The 20,136-nt window shown below is 40.1% G+C and overlaps 1 protein-coding gene across 1 annotated transcript; it reads left to right on the top strand.

Annotated features, from left to right (window-relative positions):
* The first annotated feature begins 339 nt into the window (after positions 1-339).
* On the top strand, positions 340-18,360 carry LOC101853416 (eukaryotic translation initiation factor 3 subunit M). The gene is made up of 10 exons (XM_005110459.3): positions 340-462; positions 3,280-3,415; positions 6,413-6,554; positions 7,054-7,177; positions 8,182-8,276; positions 10,232-10,415; positions 12,959-13,040; positions 15,406-15,549; positions 15,970-16,070; positions 18,080-18,360. The coding sequence occupies exons 1-10, from the start codon at positions 421-423 to the stop codon at positions 18,182-18,184; spliced, it is 1,155 nt and encodes a 384-aa protein (XP_005110516.1). The 5' UTR covers positions 340-420; the 3' UTR covers positions 18,185-18,360.
* The last annotated feature ends 1,776 nt before the right edge of the window (positions 18,361-20,136 follow it).

Genomic DNA, 20,136 nt, shown 5'->3' with positions numbered 1-20,136 from the left:
AGAGAGAGAGAGAGAGAGAGAGAGAGAGAGAGAGAGAGAGAGAGAGAGAGAAAGAGAGAGAGAGAGAGAAAGAGAGAGAGGGGGGATTTTAAGGAAATAAATAATGTTGGCTCCATAGTCACCCTCAACGCTAATTTTAATCTTTGTGACACTTTGGCTTCATCGTAGTGCTTTCAAAGAATCCAACGATAAATGCAATAACTTGCTTTACGAAAAAATAAAATAAATAAAGGTTATCACAAGCACACTCCCTTACAGCATTGTTAGTCGTTGAGGTCTAGCAGATGGAGGTCAATGCTGGTGGGGTTTGGCTCGGATTCTGTGGGCTCGGATAACTTGCAAAGCTGTTAGGTCAAGCGAATTCGAGGGATCGAAAAAATCCGGGGAGTAATTCGTCACCTCCTTTCACACACCGCAATCATGAACGTGCCGGTGTTCATCGATATTGCCGTGCCACATCAGGTAAGCATTGATAATTTGTTACGTATTGTGGGAACTAATTGTGTACACATTTTCATCAAGAAAATGAAAAGTTGTGAAATGTTGATGGAGATCGTGCTGATCTCAAGGACGATCATTCAGCAGCTGTTAGAGGTATTTTGTACCTATTATCGATAACCCAGGCCTCTCGACTCTCGACATTTTCGCACATTGGCTTTGGTGAGTTTGCTTTTTGGATTTGTAGATCTAGATCTAGATCTAGATTAGATCTACATCTAGAATTCTAGATCTAGATCTAGAATCTAGTGAACAATGCGGTAAGATTGTACTTTACCGGACCACCGGTCGGAACTACTTTGGCTATGGCACCCCTGGTGCCCAGTGGCCCGCTATTCTTCCTTTCCGAACTCTCCATCTCACTTTTCGGCGCTTTTTCGGCAGTTTCCACTCCCCTTATTTGAGTGTAGATCTAGTCTAGAATCTAGATCTACATTTAGATCTATACATTTTATGCACAGCGAGCTAAGATTAACCTAACTAGGCCAGGCCTACTGCAAAACATCAAATTATACATATGTAGATTCTAGATAGTATGTTTATTGTAGCGTAGCAATGCCAATCGCCCGCTGTGCCTTGGGCCGGAAATCGGCCTCTGCGCGAGGGATAAATTTTGGGCCGCTCGGAATCAGAAGTGACTCTCTTCTAAGCATAGATCTAGATCTAGATCTAGATCTAGATCTAAATAATCTAGATCTAGATCTAGTTACGGAAAAACTCCTCCTGTACAAAAATAAATGAAACTCGGCTACCAATCAGAGGAAAGGTTAAACTAACGACATATCAGCGTACAATCCCGAATGATTACTAGAACCGGAGATATTGCAGTGTTTGTGCGAATTTCCTCTGCGGTTCGAAAACTAAGCGGAGCTGCGGGTTGATCGCCGACCACACAAGCGCCCCGCATGTTTTCTTTATTGCTGTAAAATTTCAGATCTCTCCGTTGAATAGATTTTACATACCAACTTAAAATTACCATCCATCCATTGATAAAAACACTAGAGCTGGAAACTAGATCACGCATTCCGAACGCGAGGTGCCGGCATGCAAGAGGCGCGTGATAGCTAGGCGGCATGTGATTGGCTGCCTATAACCAAATAGGTCACCGATGACGGTGATCTTGTAATTCCGTTTGTTAAAGTCCACGATCCATTTGTTTATATCCAGAAGTCTTGAAAACCAAATACTATTTGAATTAGGCTACACAAAGAGCAGGGATGCAACCTAACTGCAAAACATCAAATTGGGATAAAATTCAGGGGGGCATGCCCCCCTGAACCCCCCCACCTCCATATTTTTATTAGGTCAGGGGTGCAAGTTGCCCCCCTGGAACCCCCCTGCTCTTGACTTTAACGAACGAAACTACAAAATCGCCCCGATGACTACATCGCGGGTTTTCATGATAGTGCTTTACTGAGTTTTAGAAGGGGTGATTGCGCCTGTCACGCAATTCAACAAATTTCATGCAAATATCAGTCTTTAAGATCCAAAGTAATAAAAACAATAAAAAAGTGATAGCAGAACTAGATCTAGATTCTGCACTAAAAATCACATGAAGATGCCAAGTTCCATTCTAATGCCTTTATGCTTCTATTCATTACTGACTTATGAACAGTTTTTCCTCAAAATACATCAAATCTTCAAACAAAAATCCCAATAACTTTTTAAATTTATCAATGGATTTTAAAAAATTTAAAAATGGATTTTTAAAATTTAAAAACCATTGTTCTTAGAATTTACTCTATTTTCATTTAAGCAATTTGGATGAAAATTTAATTTTTCATTGTCATAGCTAAATTATGGTGAAACCCCCCACCTCATTTTTATTAGGTCAGGGGGCACCCCTGAAACCCCCCTACTCTTGGGGCCAAAACCCGCGAATAACACAATTGCAGGGTGGGAACTACCGAAAAAGCGCCCACTTTTCTACGTCCTCACACTTCAACAGCCCACAATCGACTGACGTCTCTTACCGGGTTTTTCAGTGATCATGACCATGCTACCGTGCCTTTTGACCCACGACCCTGGCGCCTTGAGGCTAATTGGTCAATCTAATCATGTGGTCCACTATTCAATTGCTCGCGTCTCTGCTACTGCTAGTGCTAGGCTAGGCCTAGCCTACTCCTGGTCCGGCAAAGTACAATGGAGGACGAGAGATGCGCACGAGAGCTCATTTGCATAATTATAATTGCAACCCCCTCGGCCCTGGGCTAGTGACTTGGCGAGTGCGGCGAAGCAAGGCTCGGCCTGTTCCAACTCTTAATAGATCTACCCCAATTGTCCGCTCATGTTATTGTTTGTTATATATATATATGTGTATCTGTGTTTTTGAATTATTGTTGCCGGGGCTAGAGCCCCCCTGAAACCCCCCCTGTTGTTACATTGATATAATGTAAATACGACTGTCCGCTCATGTTATTGTTTCCATTTGTGTGTTTTCTTTTTTGTAGTTTCCAGGGGGGGGGGGGGCAAGAACCCCTGAACCCCCCCCCGTTGGTATGATACACGGTGGTCCACCAAAGTTAAATCCCCTGCCCTCGCTCACCTCGCCGAACCAGTCGCCGCTGGCTTGCGCTGTGCGTGCGCGAAATCGCCCGCGGAACTACCTTTTGTCCGCTCGTAGAGCACTATGAGTGCGTAGTTACACTAGGGGTGCGTAGTAATCACGGACAGAGATTGGTGGTCCGGTAAAGTACAATCCAGCCAACAAACTTCTTTCCCAACTCTGGGAACTCCTGTACAATTACGGTCATTGTGATTTGTAATATTTTCAATTTTCAGACCTTGGAACTGCGAAGTTTTTTCAAGTCCCTTGGAGCTGAAATTTCTGAAGAAAATGCTGAGTCTGGACTGTCGACTGATCTAAAGAACATATTGGAGGCGAGCAAGTTTTGTTGGAACCTCAACAATGATACAGGTAGGCTGTATGTAGATCTAGAGCTGCTTCAGTATTGTAGATTTAGTTCCTGTGTGGGAAGAGGTGATTATTTGATTAAAAATGGGATAAAACTGAAGGTCTTTCTTTTATGTATTTTTGTCATTTAGATCTAGAGTCAATTGAGGTCAAATCAGCCAGTAAACTCTTACCCTCTGCTGTTTGAGCCATCTGCAAAGATAACAAGATTGTGGGCCCGAAATAGGACTGATTGCTAAGGGTGATGTCGCAAAATGAAAATAAACGTCAAAGGTGGCCGGTTTGCAGTGAACCAGCAATATTTCGACCCTTTAGATAATGGAAGTGACCAAGTCCGAATAGACAAAATTATATTCAGACTCTGAATTGAGTCCAGCATGACGTCCGTTCCGACTTCCGACCCTTTTTCCTAAATAGAAGCCTATTTCCAGCATTTATGAAATTTTTTTTCTATTAGGCTATAATGATAACAATGGAGACGTGAGCTTTTATATCCAGTTACTAGATCTATCTAAACCGGCCCTCCCTGCGTCAATTAGTATGAACAAAACTAAGTTGAGCTGACCTTGCCGGGGGCAAAGTTAATTATGTCGACCAATGAGAGTGTGCGTAGCGATATCGCACTCTCGGCTTATGGGAGAAGAGGCCATGGCTGTCGGTTTTGTGCCATGTGATTTTTAAAAAAATTACGGAAAAATTCAACACACAGCAATATCAAATTAAACGTGGAAAGAAATGGTGGTGGAAGTAATGATGATGCTGTAGTCTACTGTAGTGGTGGTGGAAAGACCCTGAGTTGTCGGTTACCGTGTACCTAGACACTGCTGTCGGGTAGATCTAAAGAGAGTGCTGTCTTTTGACTTTTGACACTATTACAGTCCTAGTCCTAGTAGGCAATTCTAGTTCTAATTCTGGTTTTAAGTAAAAATCCCCCAACGACAGTTGTATTATGTAATCTCTTTAAAAGCACATAACTCACTTAGAAGCTGAGTCCGAATAGATAAAACCAATATTGGGACTCGAGTCCGAATAGATAAAAATTATATTCGGACTCCAGAACTGGTGTTAAATAATATCCGGATGATACACATAAATTGTATGTGGTCACATTTTGCTCAAACCGGCCGCTCTTGAAACCTTTGAGCTCAAACCGGCCACCCATTTGCTCAAACCGGCTACCCTCGTTGGTGAAGGAAAATACTCCTTTCCTTTGTTTAATCCCATATATATAAATGTAAGAGATCACCAGATCATTTTTGGATTTATTTAGTTATTCAACTGTCAGCACCAGGTGGATCTATCGTAGTAGGCAACCCATCTGCCCGGGCTTTGTCAATTCCTGGGTTTTAAAGCTCAAACATGCACAAAACGCAGTCTCACACACACACTCAAACATACACACATACACATAGATCTACAAACTACACACCATACCATACCATCTTACACACTGCAAACATACGTGGACGCACATACGAACACTATACTTGGTCTATGTTTATACTCACTCACACATAATATATATATAGCTTACAGTCACATATGCAACTAGACCTTAATACTCACATCCACACGCACTCATGCACACATACATATTCACATTGTAATGTGCTAACGACCCCTGCAAACATTAAATTTTTAGCTCTGTCATATGTAAAATACAACTCTTTAAGCACAAGAAAATATTTCCGGCCGGTTGGAGCAAAATCATGAAAATTGTGCTTGCTCAAACCAGCCACCCCACTATGGGGTTAAAATTAAAATGAAAGGGGAACACCGCCCAGTGATTTGCAGGGTCTTCTGATGTGCCTGTACTGTTCTGACTTTTGAACTCTCTCAGTTGACCCGGAAGCTACCGTAACAATGTTACAATAGCCCTGCCGCCCTGGCAAACAACTTCCTTTCACTCACTGTAACCCACAAGCATGAGGGAGGGACTTACATTTTGGGAGATTCTTAGCCGAAAGTAAAGTTGACACTTGCTGATCAAAACAAAAGATGATGACACCTTCATGGGAAGAAAGTACCTTTCTAGACGACTTTGGCAGGAGTTCAAAATTATCCAATGATAAACAAAGATAAACGAAGCAAAAATAGACATCAGTGCCAGTCATGGCCGGTTTGTCCTCAATTGACTCTAGTACTTATTGCCGATGCAAAAAATGGGGTCCCAGTTGTTTTTATCCTCTTGTTTCAGTATCACTGACTTGTAGACTTTTATGTTAAATAGTAAATGTTATTAGTGTCTAATGTTAGACACTGTTCAAGACTCCTTATATTGTTCATAGCAAGAGAATAGTACCAAAATACCAACTTCCTCATCGCTGTACCCTGACCAATTTTGCTTGACTAAACGAATTCTAACACCTTGACTATTGGCCAATCGCAGCCTCTGTTTTACTCAGGTTCGATGTCTATCGAATGCCCAGGAGTGAAATGACTCAGGTGGCCAAGGGTAAGGATGTGTTCTTTTACAAGACACATAAATTAGCCCTAGCTCAGAAATTGGATGCATGGTGCACTGCAGCAAACAGCAGTACAATGTTAATTTTTTTGTTTGTGTTGTTGACTGTTGCTGTTATGTTTAGGTGTTTACTTTTTACTTTTTTTGTCCCAATCAAAAACACTGTGAGATGTCAGGGGAAATGTTTTCAGATCTGAGCCAGCTATGTTGTGGTTTAGATCATTATATTGTGCCTTTGTGGGTGGTTGGCGGGTGCTCTGGTGTGGTTTGCTCCTTCTTTTCTATCAAACATCTATCATCCTTTTCTCCCCTACTTCTTTTTTTATGTTTGTTACTCTCTTGTAACACCTCTAGTCTTCTGGCGCTCATATGACCTTATGCAGTTGCGAGCGCCATAAAACCTCTAAAACTAAAAAACTAAAATATTGTGCCTTTGGTGGGTCCCAAAGGTTGTTATGTTTGCAATTTTATTGTAAGACAACTGTCTCTACAAAAGTCAATAAAATTGGGGCCTTTTCTGTTCTTATCCTTTTCAGAAATTGAAATGGTCTTCAGTGGCATCATTTCACTGCTGCTAGTAGTCCCGGTGGCAGAGGCAGAAAGTGTGGTCACTCTTTTCTGTGAAAAGGTGGGAAAGCTGCCTGACGGGGACAAACGGGCAGCTTTAAGATTGCGGATGTAAGTTGTCTCTGTTATGCAAGTTGTTTCCATGAATAGGGACTGACGTTTGATTTCTTTTCTTTTCAAGATTGCAAATTGTTCAAGTTATGATTATGATTATTTAAGAATTTGTCCCTGAATATTTTTCAGTACAAAAAGTGTAATATTTATTTTTACAAACCTCATTTAAATTGTTTTGGTTTTATTCAGCTTCTCTCCTGCTATCTTGTAATGGTTGGTGACTAGCTAAGACAGCATATTCATCTGATATCGTGATAATCAGTTGTAAGAGTTGTTTCATAACTATTTGTACTTGCAACTCGTTTTGTAGACCTTTTCCCGTAAAATTTTTAAAATATGATTAATTGTGCAATTCTACCTCTTTGTACAAGCAGATCATTGCATGGTATTGTTGAAATAGCGTATTCTTGTCAAGAATGTCGCTAGTACATGTTTTGTTATGTTGACTTTTTTTGTTTTCTCTCTCACTAGTGGACCAACGTTTTTCTTTTTCCAGGTTGAGTAACCTGTTTTATGGGCTGGATGAAGAGGCAAGCCTGAGATATGTGGTTTTGTGCAGTATGGTGCGTCTGGCTGGACAGAATGATCTACTCTCTATGGTGCCTGTCGATCTAGACAAGGTAAAAACTCAGCAGATCGCAGAAAATTATGTTTTGCTGTAAATAATAAAGTCATTCATGTTTCCAGTGAATGTAACAGTGTGTGTGTGGACAAGAGAGTAAAAAGAGAAATGTATTTGTAAACTTATCGTCAGTCAAATATGTGTGGCGTCACAATGAAATCAGGCGCCTGTCAAAGTAATTAAATCAAAGAAATCCATTATTTTTTTAGTTAAACACCTTTTATGTCCATGGGAGAACATATTTCTGTGTGAATTTTATAGAAAAACTGCTGAACTTTGCAACAAAAAAAAAGTAAATTTACAGTTCCTAAGGGCTGTCAAGCTTTGGAAGTCGGCAAACTTTGGCGGCCATTTTCTAGCTACTTTTTCCTATGACACCAGGTGATCCCCACCCCCTTCAACCAAAATATTTCTATTCAAAATAGATGGGAATTTTTAACATCGAAAACAATACAAATGAGCAAACTTCTAGATTATATCAATAACTTTATATGCCCCAAAATTGACAAGTGCCTGATTCCACAGTGCCATGACACTTTTATGGTTTTGTTATTGTTTCTCTTAAGTTGCCAAAATGCTGTTTATTAGTGTATTGATGTAATATTTTAAAAAGGCTGAGATGCAGGTGGTGACTGTCTGAAAGTTTGAAGATATGTGGATTGAGTAAAACTTAGCGCAAAGATACTTTTGTGTATTGATGTCATATTTTAAAAAGGCTGAGATGCAGGTGGTGACTGTCTGAAAGTTTGAAGATATGTGGATTGAGTAAAACTTAGCGCAAAGATACTTTTGTTGGTCAAGTTATTGTTTGGATGGAGGTTTGGGGGGGGGGTTGGTCATTTTGGCTCGAGAATTTTACCAGGATTTACTGTTTTGATTTGGATTTGTTTCTGAAAAGGCGGTTTGTGAAAGAAGTGCAAAAGATGTAATCCTTTAAGTTTAGTACACACTCACTCTGAACTTTTACACTCAATTTTATTTTTTACTGTTTGACCTTTGCAGATAAAGAAGTGGATTGGTCAATGGAAAATCAGTTCTGCCAAAGTCCAAGTGCTGTACAGGACAATGCATGAGTCTTTGATAGCCTGTAACATGAGGTGGGTCATTTTTCAGCGACAAAGGCAAAGAAGAAATATTTATTATTCACAAATATGCATTTGTCCCGACATTTTACATGAAGAAATTGTTCTTGCACATGTGCCTGTTTTGTTAGGTCAGTTATACAATTTATGTTGCTAACTACATCTGTTATGTGGATGGCATTCTTGATTCTAGTGTGGTTCGTTCCTGCCTTTTTGCTACTATTGTTGCAGTCTATTACATGCGATCTATGGACATTATTAAGGAAACTAAGTTTGAAGTACTTCTCAATCACTGGTTATTTCATTTTTTGTTTTGCTTTAATAGAGGTTTTACGGCGTTCGCAACTGCATAAGGCCTGGTTATTTCTGCAGTTCTGCAAAACCTCATGATATCGAATTTTGTTAACGTCAGTGTTTGCAATATATTCAAAGCTCTCAGTTAATGTTTTTCCCTGATTGTTTTAATTCAGTGATAAATTGGCACAAGAGTGTTTCTCATGTTAATTTTGTTAGCAGCTTTTCTATTAGATTGTTAATGAGAATGCATCATTTTTGTTGTATACATTGGTGATAGTTGACTTGCTGAGACTTGTACACCTCAATGATGCTACAAAAGTATTGTGTGGGATTCCAAGATGGAAGGGTACTAATATCTTTTCATCATTTCAGCCCACGCACATTCCTATTTTAATAATAGTCTCCCTTTCATTAGTTAACACTATTCGTAGGTGTTGTAATGAATCTCAGTTCTTGGTTATGTCTTTGTTGTTTTTCTTTTTAATGTCCTTCTCTGTTTGATTTGCGTTTGCCCTTGTTTTGTCTGTCAGCTTGTCACATATATTCTAATAGTGGGATGTATCAACTGATCCTAGATGCTCTTGTGTAATTTAAGTGAGCACCTCCTCCCTTTTTCCAATATTTTCTGATACATTCATGAACAGGGAGTATGCTTGTCTGCATGTCGTTTGACTTCCCCTTTGGCTGGAAGGATGATTTCCCTACTTTTTTTCCTCATGCCGTCAGTCATGTGAACTTCATTCATGTCCTCGTTATTTTGACTGTGGTTTTTGAAGCAATTGTTCTTGTAGTACATGTTCTGTCATGCTACTATTACTATCGTCTCAGTCTGCCTTTCACTTCCTTTCACCTGAAGTGTTAATGTTGAGAGTGCTGTAAAAATGTTTACTCCTGAAGTCTTACCACAGTACCACCTTGTGTGACTATTTTTATAATAGTAGTCTTGAATCTTTGCTTTTGTGGCTTTATCATTTTTCTGATGAAGGACATTTTATTTGTGGGTAGTTTGTTGGTGCTTTGCTATGGTTTTCTTCTTCTTTCCTATCAAATATCGATCATCCTCATCTGTCCTTTTTTTTCCCCTTTGTATTTTACTCTCTAGTAACCCTTTTTAATCTTTGGAGCTTTGCAATTGCTGTAAAAATCCTCTAACTAAAACTAAGACTAAACATTTTTAATACTATTGTATCAATCATGTTATTGTGTTTGAAGATAAACTGTAATGGTGTTCTTAATATTTAAAGGAAAGTATATGTACATGACATGCATCTTTGCTTTTGTTCGGTGGATTGATCATGATGATATCCATCAGTGCATAGATGCAACAGAGATGAAACAGTTTGGGTCATCCAAGGTGGCAGTGGATGTGCACTGGTTACCATTTCAGCCCACACACATAAACAGCATAAAGATTCCAGTTGGCCACTTTCCTACTTCTAACTTTGAATATATATCATTGAGAGCCTGTAATATTGTCTGTCAGAGTATGTGACATGTTACAGTTCTCAGGTTGACTGGCAGTGAACTGCAGACAGCGTAGTCAGTGTCACCCGTGCCCTGGCTCAGATAGTTTAGGAATGGGATATAATTTGATGCTTGGAAGACTTTATCATGTATCAGTGTGTGCATTAATCTGCGTTGTTGAAAGGTATTTCATATATGACTGTTTGTAGAGAGCTGGCCACCAAGGTCATGATTGAGCTGCTGGGCACGTACACAGAGGACAATGCCTCTCAGGCCAGGGACGACGCCCACAAGTGTATCGTCACCTGTCTGGCTGACCCAAACACCTTCCTGATGGATCACCTCCTCTCCCTCAAGCCGGTCAAGTTTCTGGAGGGAGAGCTCATTCATGATGTATGTTCCTAGGCTGTGTGTGTGTGTGAACAGTGGCAGTGTGATATGCCTAGAGAAAGGTCCCAGTTGTCCCCAAAGTTATTTTTTTACAATGAGGTGAAAGGTGAACCATTTCTTCATAACATATTGAAAGGATTTTATATTTTTTAATTAATTATTATTGCAACATGTACTTCACCAAAGAGTTTTAAATAGGCCAGAAATTGGATACGGTTTAAGGCGTTTTTCTCCAAACTTTCTTTCTACCATGGGTCTCAATATTCTGTTATTTAGCGGTTTTTCGCCACTGTCATTTCATCTGCAAAACTCTGCTATCGCTAATGCGCTACCACTTTCTGTACATCAAGATTTGGTAAGTGGCTCTTATCTTGAAATTATCTTCCAAACCATCAAATTGGTATGAAATAACCTTACTTCGATAAATTTATGGTTTTTACTTCAGCATTCTAGGGTTAAATTGTATATCAATACAGTAGCCTCCGCCTAAGATCCTGGTGCTCGGGAACAAGGAAAATGCAGGATCTTAGCCGACGAATCCAGGGAAGAATCTATGGTGACCCATGTTAAGGCTCACAATCGGTAAAATGGTCTCGCTCCACTCTAAAATGAACTGACTTGACCCCTAGGTGGGTTTATGACATATGGCAAGCAAAGACTGGTTAACCTTGCTGGTCTATCGCAGTGCACCCTTTGTTACTCCCTTGTATCGTCTCTAATCTTCGGCACTTATAATGACCTCATTGTGTTGCAAGTGCCGTAAAACTCTTATGAAAAAAAACCCAGTGCATAGTGGCAGGAGGCGTGCCATTTTCACCTGTTATCCAGTCATAAGTCTCAAGATCTATGCTTATCTAGTTGCCCCTCCCCTTAACCTGTCGAAAATTTATAGCATTCCATTTCTGACCGAGTTCCCTGCCTTTGTCACTACGCACCATTACGTTGTAACTACACCAATTAAAATTCAGTCTGCCTCGTCCCCCCAGGGCAGTGCCACTGACTGTAGTGTCTTTAGGCCATTCTCAAAGGGGGGACATTTCTCGTTCATGCACAGTAGAATTGTAAATGGGCTGATTCATCATGTCACGCTCATAACTGTGCCTGATCTGCAGCAGGGAACTTCTGCCTTTTCTTTCCTAATCCTTACTATCGTCATTTTCCTCTACTTCTTTTGTATGTTTGTCACACTCTTGTGACCTGCTATTTCTGGGGTGCCTTGATAGTCGAAGCTGACTTTGTGCTGTTGAAGCTAGAAAGGTGAACAGAGTAAGTCTGATTCCCTGTAAGGACTTCTCTGTTGACTCCCACCCCTTGGCGCTCATATGACCTTATTCAGTTGCGAGCGCCGTAAAACCCTCTCTAGTCTGCCTCGCAAATTTAGAAATAGAGAAAATTGCTGGGTCAGGGAAGAGTTCAGTTTGATGTGATCCCGCCTGGAGCGTGGTGATGTAAGTTTAGGAGAGCTCAGATGCGAGACAATGTTTGGGGAAAACGAACGCGTCAGTTCACACATTGATGTGATCCCGTCTGGGGCAAACATTGTACTGTTTGATCGAGTTTTACAACGCTTGTGTAATTACATTCATGAGAGTGGCTGAACTTTGATGTGACGGGCAGTTCTTTGATCTCAACTTTTCCCTCTCGGTTTTGCCGGCCCGAGTTTTTGTTCCGTAAATTATGATAGAAATGCAGGATCTTAGCCGGATGTAGACCTTCTGAGTGAATCAGAGCGGGTTCTTAGGGATGACTTTTGTAGAGTAAAAATTATGTTTTCTTAAGACAATGGAATCTTAGGCGGAATCTACTGTAGATCTACTGGGTGTCTCGCGAATATGGTCTTCTATCGCGTTCACGCGGAAAGTTCCTCCTTTTTTAAAATTCTGAGTTGAGACCCATGTTCTACACTCTATGTTACAAAATGTGGCATATCTTCTAAACTGCTCAAGCTATTTGAAAAAATCAGCATGTTCAACATTGAATGTTCTTCAAGAAATGCCCGATATTTCAATATCCCAAATTTCCGACAACTGGGACCTTTCTCCAGGCACATATATACACACTTACGCATGCATGTATATATATGCACCAGGCATTCCCTGATGCACGCCATTTTTCAAAGAGCTCTTCGAATTTGGCTCTAAATTTGTATATTTTCTGGTATAGCATCAAGGATTCACGGATATGCAAACATTATTGCCTCCCCCCATGAATTTACTTGTCAGTTTTAGCTTTCAAAGTTAGGAGAACAAAAGTTATTTTCATGGGTCAGTTCCTGGGGTATGTATAAATGAAGGGTTTGGTTATTAACTGTGTATACTGTATTTAATATTGGGAGATATTTCAATGTATGCTATAAAAGTGTAGCTCTTTATCCTTTTTCTTTACAATCTGTTCAGAACCCCTTTACTTTGAGGAGATAAATATATATGTTATGTTAAGTAAACTGGGTTCTTAGATCGTTTTAGATTTCTTGAGCGGGTTGAGTAGATTGTTGGACATGAAAGTCAAAAGATCGTTGATTAACTTGTTATAACTTTTTTTTACAGCTTTTAACAATATTTGTGTCTGGTAACCTTGGTCAATACCAGCAGTTCTACAAGAATCACACAGACTTCATTAACTCACTAGGTAAGAATGGTTTATTGTAAATAGGTCTATGGTGCGATAAGATAGCACTTTGAAGTTGCAATGCAGTAGTGTGAAATATTTCGCTTGTTTTACTTTATTTTGCTTGAACTTGTGTCACAAAAACCTGCGAGACATGAATGTCACTGGGAGAAAAGTATAGTGCTTGTGATGTTTGGTGCTAAAAGTCAAAGTCAACTAACTGGTATGTTGTCAAAATGGAAATCATATTTCTAGTGGTGTTTGTTTTGTTTCTTTTTCCGAATTTTTAAGACTTACTTGTGGTCAGGATTACACTGTAGATGCTGGAAAACTCTTACGATGTCTGTAGCAGAGATGCCAACCAGTACGATTTTACGTATTTTAGTACGATTTTTTGCCGAAAATACGCGAATGCGACTTTTCATGAAAAAATACGCATCTTGGAATGCGAAAAATACGAGATCCAGTTTGGGCGAGTAAACCTAATTCAAGTTCCCTCTTTTGTCAAAATAGTATCAGTATCGCGGAACTGGAATACATATTTGAAAACCAAGTCCGATAAGGTCAGTTAGTTCATTTTTGCCGGTCGCGATTGTGATATTATATTCGTTTAGTTTTTCCTCCTCCGAGAGTATGTTTTATTTTCACGCGAACAGGCGGCTGTGGCGGCAGGCGGAAGTGTATGTGACACCGAGGCTTGATCGGGAAAATCAAGATCTACTTTCGCTTTCGTTACCACCGAGAAGTTTGCCAGCAGTAGACTGATACCGCAACTTGTTTGTGACATGCAGGTTGTGCAGTGTAAACGCTGTGTTGCCTTGCAAATAAAATTTCTCGAACTCGTCTCTGTGCTGTAGGAAAAAAAGAAAAGAAAATACAAGCGTCGTCCGATTTTTAGATTGTAGGGCTCACCATTGTGACCGGTCAATGAACCTGCGCGCATTCGCATCACAAATAAATGCGGCATCGTGTGAGCAAAGACCGTGTTTGGTGGGAGTAACGGCGTTGCCAAGTATAGGACTACGGGAGGGGATTATTGATTATTTTTTTTAATACACTCAAGGGGGGGGGGGTGTGAAGGCAACACCAGAGGACAAAAACTGGGAGGCAAATTTCAGAATTTTGATTAGAACTCTCTGCAAGGCGCGCATTGGTGCAGGCCGTGTGCGGAATCGGGACCCTTCATACTTTGCAAGTCTGTGTAATTGAAATAAAATGTTCGCGTGTCATTGGAAGGGTGATAGTAAATTATACCTACAATGTATGTTCTAGCTTTCTGTTCAAGACGGGCAGATTTTCAGTGTCACTGCATCTTGCCCTCCCACAGTTGTTACAACTCTCACAGTGCATGGGTCTACTTGAGCCATTCAAGTTATTGCTCTTCTCTGAGTTTGAGCAATAATTTTAGTCTGTCAGTTCATAATATGAATCATGACACCCAGACTGGTTCTTGATCGTCGAAATTCTTGTTCTAGGCCCTTCCGAACGCTCAAAACAGGATTAATTTTGTATAATAATAATGAGAGGAATATATTATAACAGACTGAAATACTTAAGTCAAACAAGACCCCAGTAAGACACTGAACACTGACATGTTGTTGACTGGATACATGTTTATTGTACGCATGTGTGCTCCCTTTTTCGAGCTGGTGAGCTAGTAAATTTTTTTCAGGAAATATTGCTGGACACCCTGAACATTTTACTAGTTGATCGGTCGGCCGTGGAGAACACACATTTTCCCCTGAAAATACACATTTTCTTATTTCCCAATACTCATTTCGGTTTTCTGTGGTTGGCATCTCTGCTGTAGATTCACTACTGGTGATCTTCAGACAACACTGGTGAACGAAGGTGTTACACACTTGGAGATTTAGGAATTTGTATAGGTTTACATGTTAGGCAATATATGGTGAAATCGGGCACTCGTCAATATTCTTAAATCGAAGAAACCGTCATTTTTTCTGCCTGTTTAGTAACTTTTATCAGATTTTTTTTTTTTTGTGCTCAATACCTTATATGTCCATGTAAAATCACATTCCTGTGTGGATTTTATTTTAAAAAGTTGATTAAAGGCATAAAAGATGTAATTTTGCAGTTTTCAAGGACTCTCGAGCTTTGGAAGTTACCAAACTTTGGTGGTGGTTATTTTCTAGCTAATTTTATCTTTTTGACACCAGGCAACCCCCACCTCCTTTAATCGCAAATAACTTGACTCCTATTCAAGAAAGATGAGTATTTTTGTCATGGAAAGTAAGACTAATAAAGCTTTTAGATCAATTCAATAACTCTGCTTGCCCAAAAATTGAAGAGTGCCTGATTCCACCTCATTGTGACACGTATACCTAAGTGACAAAATTGCTAACCTTTTCGTTGACTTACTGTTTAGGTCCTTCTCATGAAGAGAATGTGCGGAAGATGCGACTTTTGACCTTCATGCAGATGTGTGAGAACCGCAAGGAAATGGACTTTAGTCTGATACAAGAAGAGATGCAGCTTGACAAAGATCAAGTTGAGGAATTCGTCATCGATGGTGGGTCTTTTTTATCTCTTGGATACTGTTCTGTCTGTTTTAGTAAGTTTTATAGGACTTGCAACACAATGTCATTATATTGGTGCTGAAGATTAATTTGAAACCCTTTTGTGGAGTCCATGTTTAAATCTTTTTATCCTTTCTAAACATTGCACCATTTTATACCCAGAGTGCTTAACTCTGGTCTCTGTCAATGCCTTCCCTTTCTTCTTTATGTTGATGGGTTGTTGTTTTTTACACTTTGTTCATGTTATGGTTTTATTATTTTTTTTACCACTTTTTTGGTTATTTATTTTTTAAAGATTTAGTTTTGGAAATCAGGTTATGCGGCATGTTCAAGTTGGCATTTTGATTCAATAATGTTTTACTTATATTTGATTTGCAGAATGTAATGTACATTTCTTTTCTGTGTGCTGTCAGTGCTGAAGACAAAAGCTGTGCGGGCGAGGATAGACCAGATCCAGGAGAAAGTGATTGTCAGCTCCACCACCTTCAGGACATTCAGCAAGCACCACTGGCAGGTACGCACGTGCAGACCACTTTTTACTTCAAGTGGGAACTGATACCAGAGTTTTTTTAGGGGGCAGATTTGTCCTTTAGCTTGGTTTGGTCCATTTTCTCAGGGTTTGAAAATTTGTGAAATCAGAGAAAAAAGTTGGTGTTTGTGCTTGTGTTGTTAGTGATCCGATCCAGGCTTTTGATGATTGCGTAAACAAAAGGTCAGTTGGTGCTACATAAATTCATGAGCGCTTGATTTTTGTCTGAACCTACAAATAGGATCCGTAAAACCTAGACTTCAAACTAGGGTTGGTAGTTATTTAACAGACAGGTTACAGGGTCCCCACCAGGTCGGGAAATTGCTAAAAAGTCGGGGATTTTGTGATGGATCGGGAAGTTGGGAAAGGATAGGGCCTGTGTGATATTAGCAGTGTAACTATCAAGAAAGTATGGTTGATGAATCATGAAGAGGAAACATAATTGAATCAACTCATGGCAAGGAGTACAGAGGTGAGATATTATTAAGTGAAATAAACTGTTAACAGGGTGACTGCCAGGCCCCGGAAATTACCCGGCAATTTGAAAAAAATCGCAGAGACCCCGGAATGCCCAGGAATTTGAGGAAATCTGTAAATTGCCTTGGGAAAGACCCGGAAACATACATAAAAGTTCTTTCATATTTGGAAACCAAATCCGATAACGTCCTTAAGTTCATTTTTGCCAGTCGCTATTATAATACTCATTCAGCTTTTCTTGGACTGAGAGTACGTTTTACGCAAACAGGCAGCTATGGCGGCAGACCGAAGTGTATAAGTGACTCCGAAGCTCGATCGGGAAGAATCAAGATTTACTTTCGCTTTCCCTGAAATTTTCGGTAATAGTCTGATAGATAACGCAACCTCACAAACGCTGTGTCGCCATGAAAATAAATCAATATTTGTCCTGTTCTGTAACATGTGAAAAAAAAAGAAGAAAAGAAAGTTATACAAGACAATCGGCTTGTCGGGCTCGCCATCGTGACCGGTCAGTGAACTTGCACGTTCGCATCACATGATTAGGCATCTTGTGAGTACCAGCAGTCCGAGCGCTGTGATGTATAGGGCGTCGGGGGGGGGGGGGGGGGGTTGATTTAAAAAAAAAAAAAGATTGACTGGGGGAACAAAAATTGAACTTGAAAGCACATTAAAAAAATTTTGATAACTACTATTAGAGCTCTCTGCAAAGCCACATTGGTGCAAGCCTTGCATGGAATGAGGATCCGTCATAACCTTGTAAGTGTGTTATTGAACTTATGTGTTCGTGTTTCATTGGATGGGGTGATCAGTAATTTATATCTATAATTTAGCTCTATGTTCAAGATTGGCAGATTTTCAATGTCTCTGCATCTTGCCCTCCCTCAGTTCTTACATTAAGTCACACCTCTCACACTGAATAGGTCTATTTGAGCCATCCAAGTTACTACTCTACTTTTGAGTTTGAGCTATAGTTTTCCTCTTCACATTTATCATATGAATCATGACTCCCAGACTGGTTATTGAGTCAATATTCTGGTTCTAGGTCTTTTTTCAAGCTCAAAACAGGATTCTGCAAATGGCATGAAAATAAATATGTTTTATTTGAAATGTATGTTTATTTGCCTTGGTCAGTTTGTTACGAAATCTTAATCTCCAGGGGTTCTGGAGACTGATTTTTTTCCTTCGAACTCCTATTTTTGGGGAAGAATCTGAGGACAACTCCTACTTTTGGTCAAGGAGTGAGTGTTTGGCAAGTCTGTTTAAAGCTAAATTGTGAAGAGTTGAAAATTCAATGTTCGGCAGAACATTAGCTTCTTACAGTAGAACTACTAGAACCAAATAAGTAACACTGTGCCAGATGTGTTGGCGTTGGGAGAAGTAGAGCTGCATTGAATAGAGGAGTGTAGACTTGGCCACAGGTAGCATTGTGGTACCTCTATTATATTTATGATGCACGTTATTGTTCCTCTGTTTTGGAAAATCGAATTTAATGTTGCTTTTTGCTGTTTTTATTTCAGATTATTCGTCAGCACTTAGCGACATGGCAGGAGAATCTGGGACGGCTAGATGTAAACTTTGAAAATGTATCTCTCATCCAGTCACAAGTACAGCAGCAACAGTAGTCTTGGGAATTTTTCAGTCTTATTTTTCTTTTCTTTTCTCTTTGATGTTTTTTTCTTCTTTATCGCCATTTTCGGGTTGGTCAGAATTTCAACAAAACTTTACTGGGTTGGATCAAAAGGGGTTTGAAGAATTTCAGAGCATACCTTTGATTTGTAAATAAATTATCGTATTCTACTGTCTGCCTTTTCTTCCATTTGTTTCAATAAGGAGTGTCACTGTTTTGTTTGTGGTAATGTAATGTATCAAGTGACATGCTTACACCATACAGTCCATGCCGGCTTTAAGCACGGTCATCGGGAGAAAGCTTTAGCGTGCTTAATGCCGAAGCGTGCTTAAGTGCGAAGTAGACATAATCCAGAGCTTTTCATGTAGAAAATTTCATGTTATTTTTACCTGCCATGGTAGTTTTTGTTTGCTTGTTTGTTTTTGTTTTGTGATCGAATGGGAAATGAAAACTTAATTTAGACGGCCAGTAACAATACAGCACACTAGGCCTACACACTGCATGGGCGTACCACTGCCCGCTGTCCCACATTCGTACCACTGCCTTCATCCCACCTCATGTGTGATACACAATCAGGATTAATGGATAGCGCGGGTCAAAGGTGAAATCGCAGCCAGCCTCCCTTTTTTATCTCCCAGATTCTCTTTGTATTTTTTTTGTTTGTGTATAGCTTTGCCCTAGGCTAGATCCTATGTCCACGCATGCGGCTGTGTGCATCTCTCTGCCTTCCTCCCCGTGTGCGTGTGTGTGTCCATCACCTGTGTTCTATGTGTTTCTCTTAACACACTCCACTGCTGCGGTGTAGACTGTATTGGAACTTCGATGGGTTATCATGAAAATATTGACTGTCTTGTAAGTGAAGCGTGCCTGAAGCCGAAGTTACCATGCTTAAAGGTGTGTATTTTATATAGCAAAAATTCGGTAAGAGTCATTTACTTTAGCGTGCTCGAGTCCGAAACGTGCTTAAAGCCGGCACGGACAGTAGGCCCTACCTGGTTTTAGGTCATTGGGAGCGAGAAGGATGATAGAGATGCTGCACTGGACAAGTGTCAACATTTGAGACAGGAAATAAGTGTAAAGAGGGTATTACATGTTCAGTTCAAATTGATGCTCGTCTTCTTTGTGGGCCACGAGCTTAACAGACTGTACAGCCAGGCACAAGGCTGTCTGCTGCCCGTGAGTGATGAAATGTTCTTTTATTAACTTATTGAGAGCTATGTCCTACCATAAAAATATGTAATTCAGAACCAGTATGTCAAAATTAAAAAGAGGATGGACAACTGTCAGTTTTAACTGAATGTTTGTAATATATATCTCTTCAAGTGGGAGAAATCTCACTGGCAGGGTCACATGAGTGTGCAGTGGTTGGTTATTTATCGCCACTGTAAACTTCGGGGTTGTTATTTTTTAAATTCTGGACATGGTGGTAATTACACTTGGCTTTATAAGCTAGGTTCTGACAAGTGTTCTTTATCTTTGGCTGACTTTGTGAAACAGCTCAGCACTTGCAGTTTCAAATTCTCATTGGGGTTGTAGGCCCCTATAGTTTTCAACGGAGGCTCATTTTTGAGTTTACAACTGCTGGTGATAGCAATAGTTTCCTAGTTTTACACTATAGAGTGGCCTACAGTGGAAACCATATTATATGACAGGCCCGGTAATAACGGATTTTTAAAATCCCCCCTTTTTTCCTACTCTTTGTCTCTATTAAAAATTATCGTCAATAGCAGGGCCTCATCGGAGCCCAATGGGTTAGGGCCCGTTAACAATGTGTAAAAAGTAAGCGAGAGAGAGAAACGCAGTGATTGAGCAAGCCCACGCAAGCCATATACTACTGCTGCAAGCACACGCATCGGGTGAAGCGAGAGAGGGCTGCAGTGTGCTGCAGGATTCGGTCTTCTACTTCTAGCCCTTAGCCTAGCTCTACACGCACCCGTAAATTGCAGG

This window comes from Aplysia californica, unplaced genomic scaffold (genome assembly GCF_000002075.1).
Source record: "Aplysia californica isolate F4 #8 unplaced genomic scaffold, AplCal3.0 scaffold00893, whole genome shotgun sequence".
Lineage (NCBI taxonomy): Eukaryota > Metazoa > Mollusca > Gastropoda > Aplysiida > Aplysiidae > Aplysia > Aplysia californica.
Note: the sequence above shows the minus strand (reverse complement) of the source record. Positions and strands in the feature narration are given on the sequence as shown.

Excerpts from the sequence above, each read along its gene's own strand:
- LOC101853416 (XM_005110459.3), top strand. The coding sequence starts at position 421 with ATGAACGTGCCGGTGTTCATCGATATTGCCGTGCCACATCAG. Across the intron at positions 7,178-8,181 it reads TGCCTGTCGATCTAGACAAG|ATAAAGAAGTGGATTGGTCA; the intron begins GTAAAAACTCAG and ends TGACCTTTGCAG. Across the intron at positions 13,041-15,405 it reads AGACTTCATTAACTCACTAG|GTCCTTCTCATGAAGAGAAT; the intron begins GTAAGAATGGTT and ends CTTACTGTTTAG.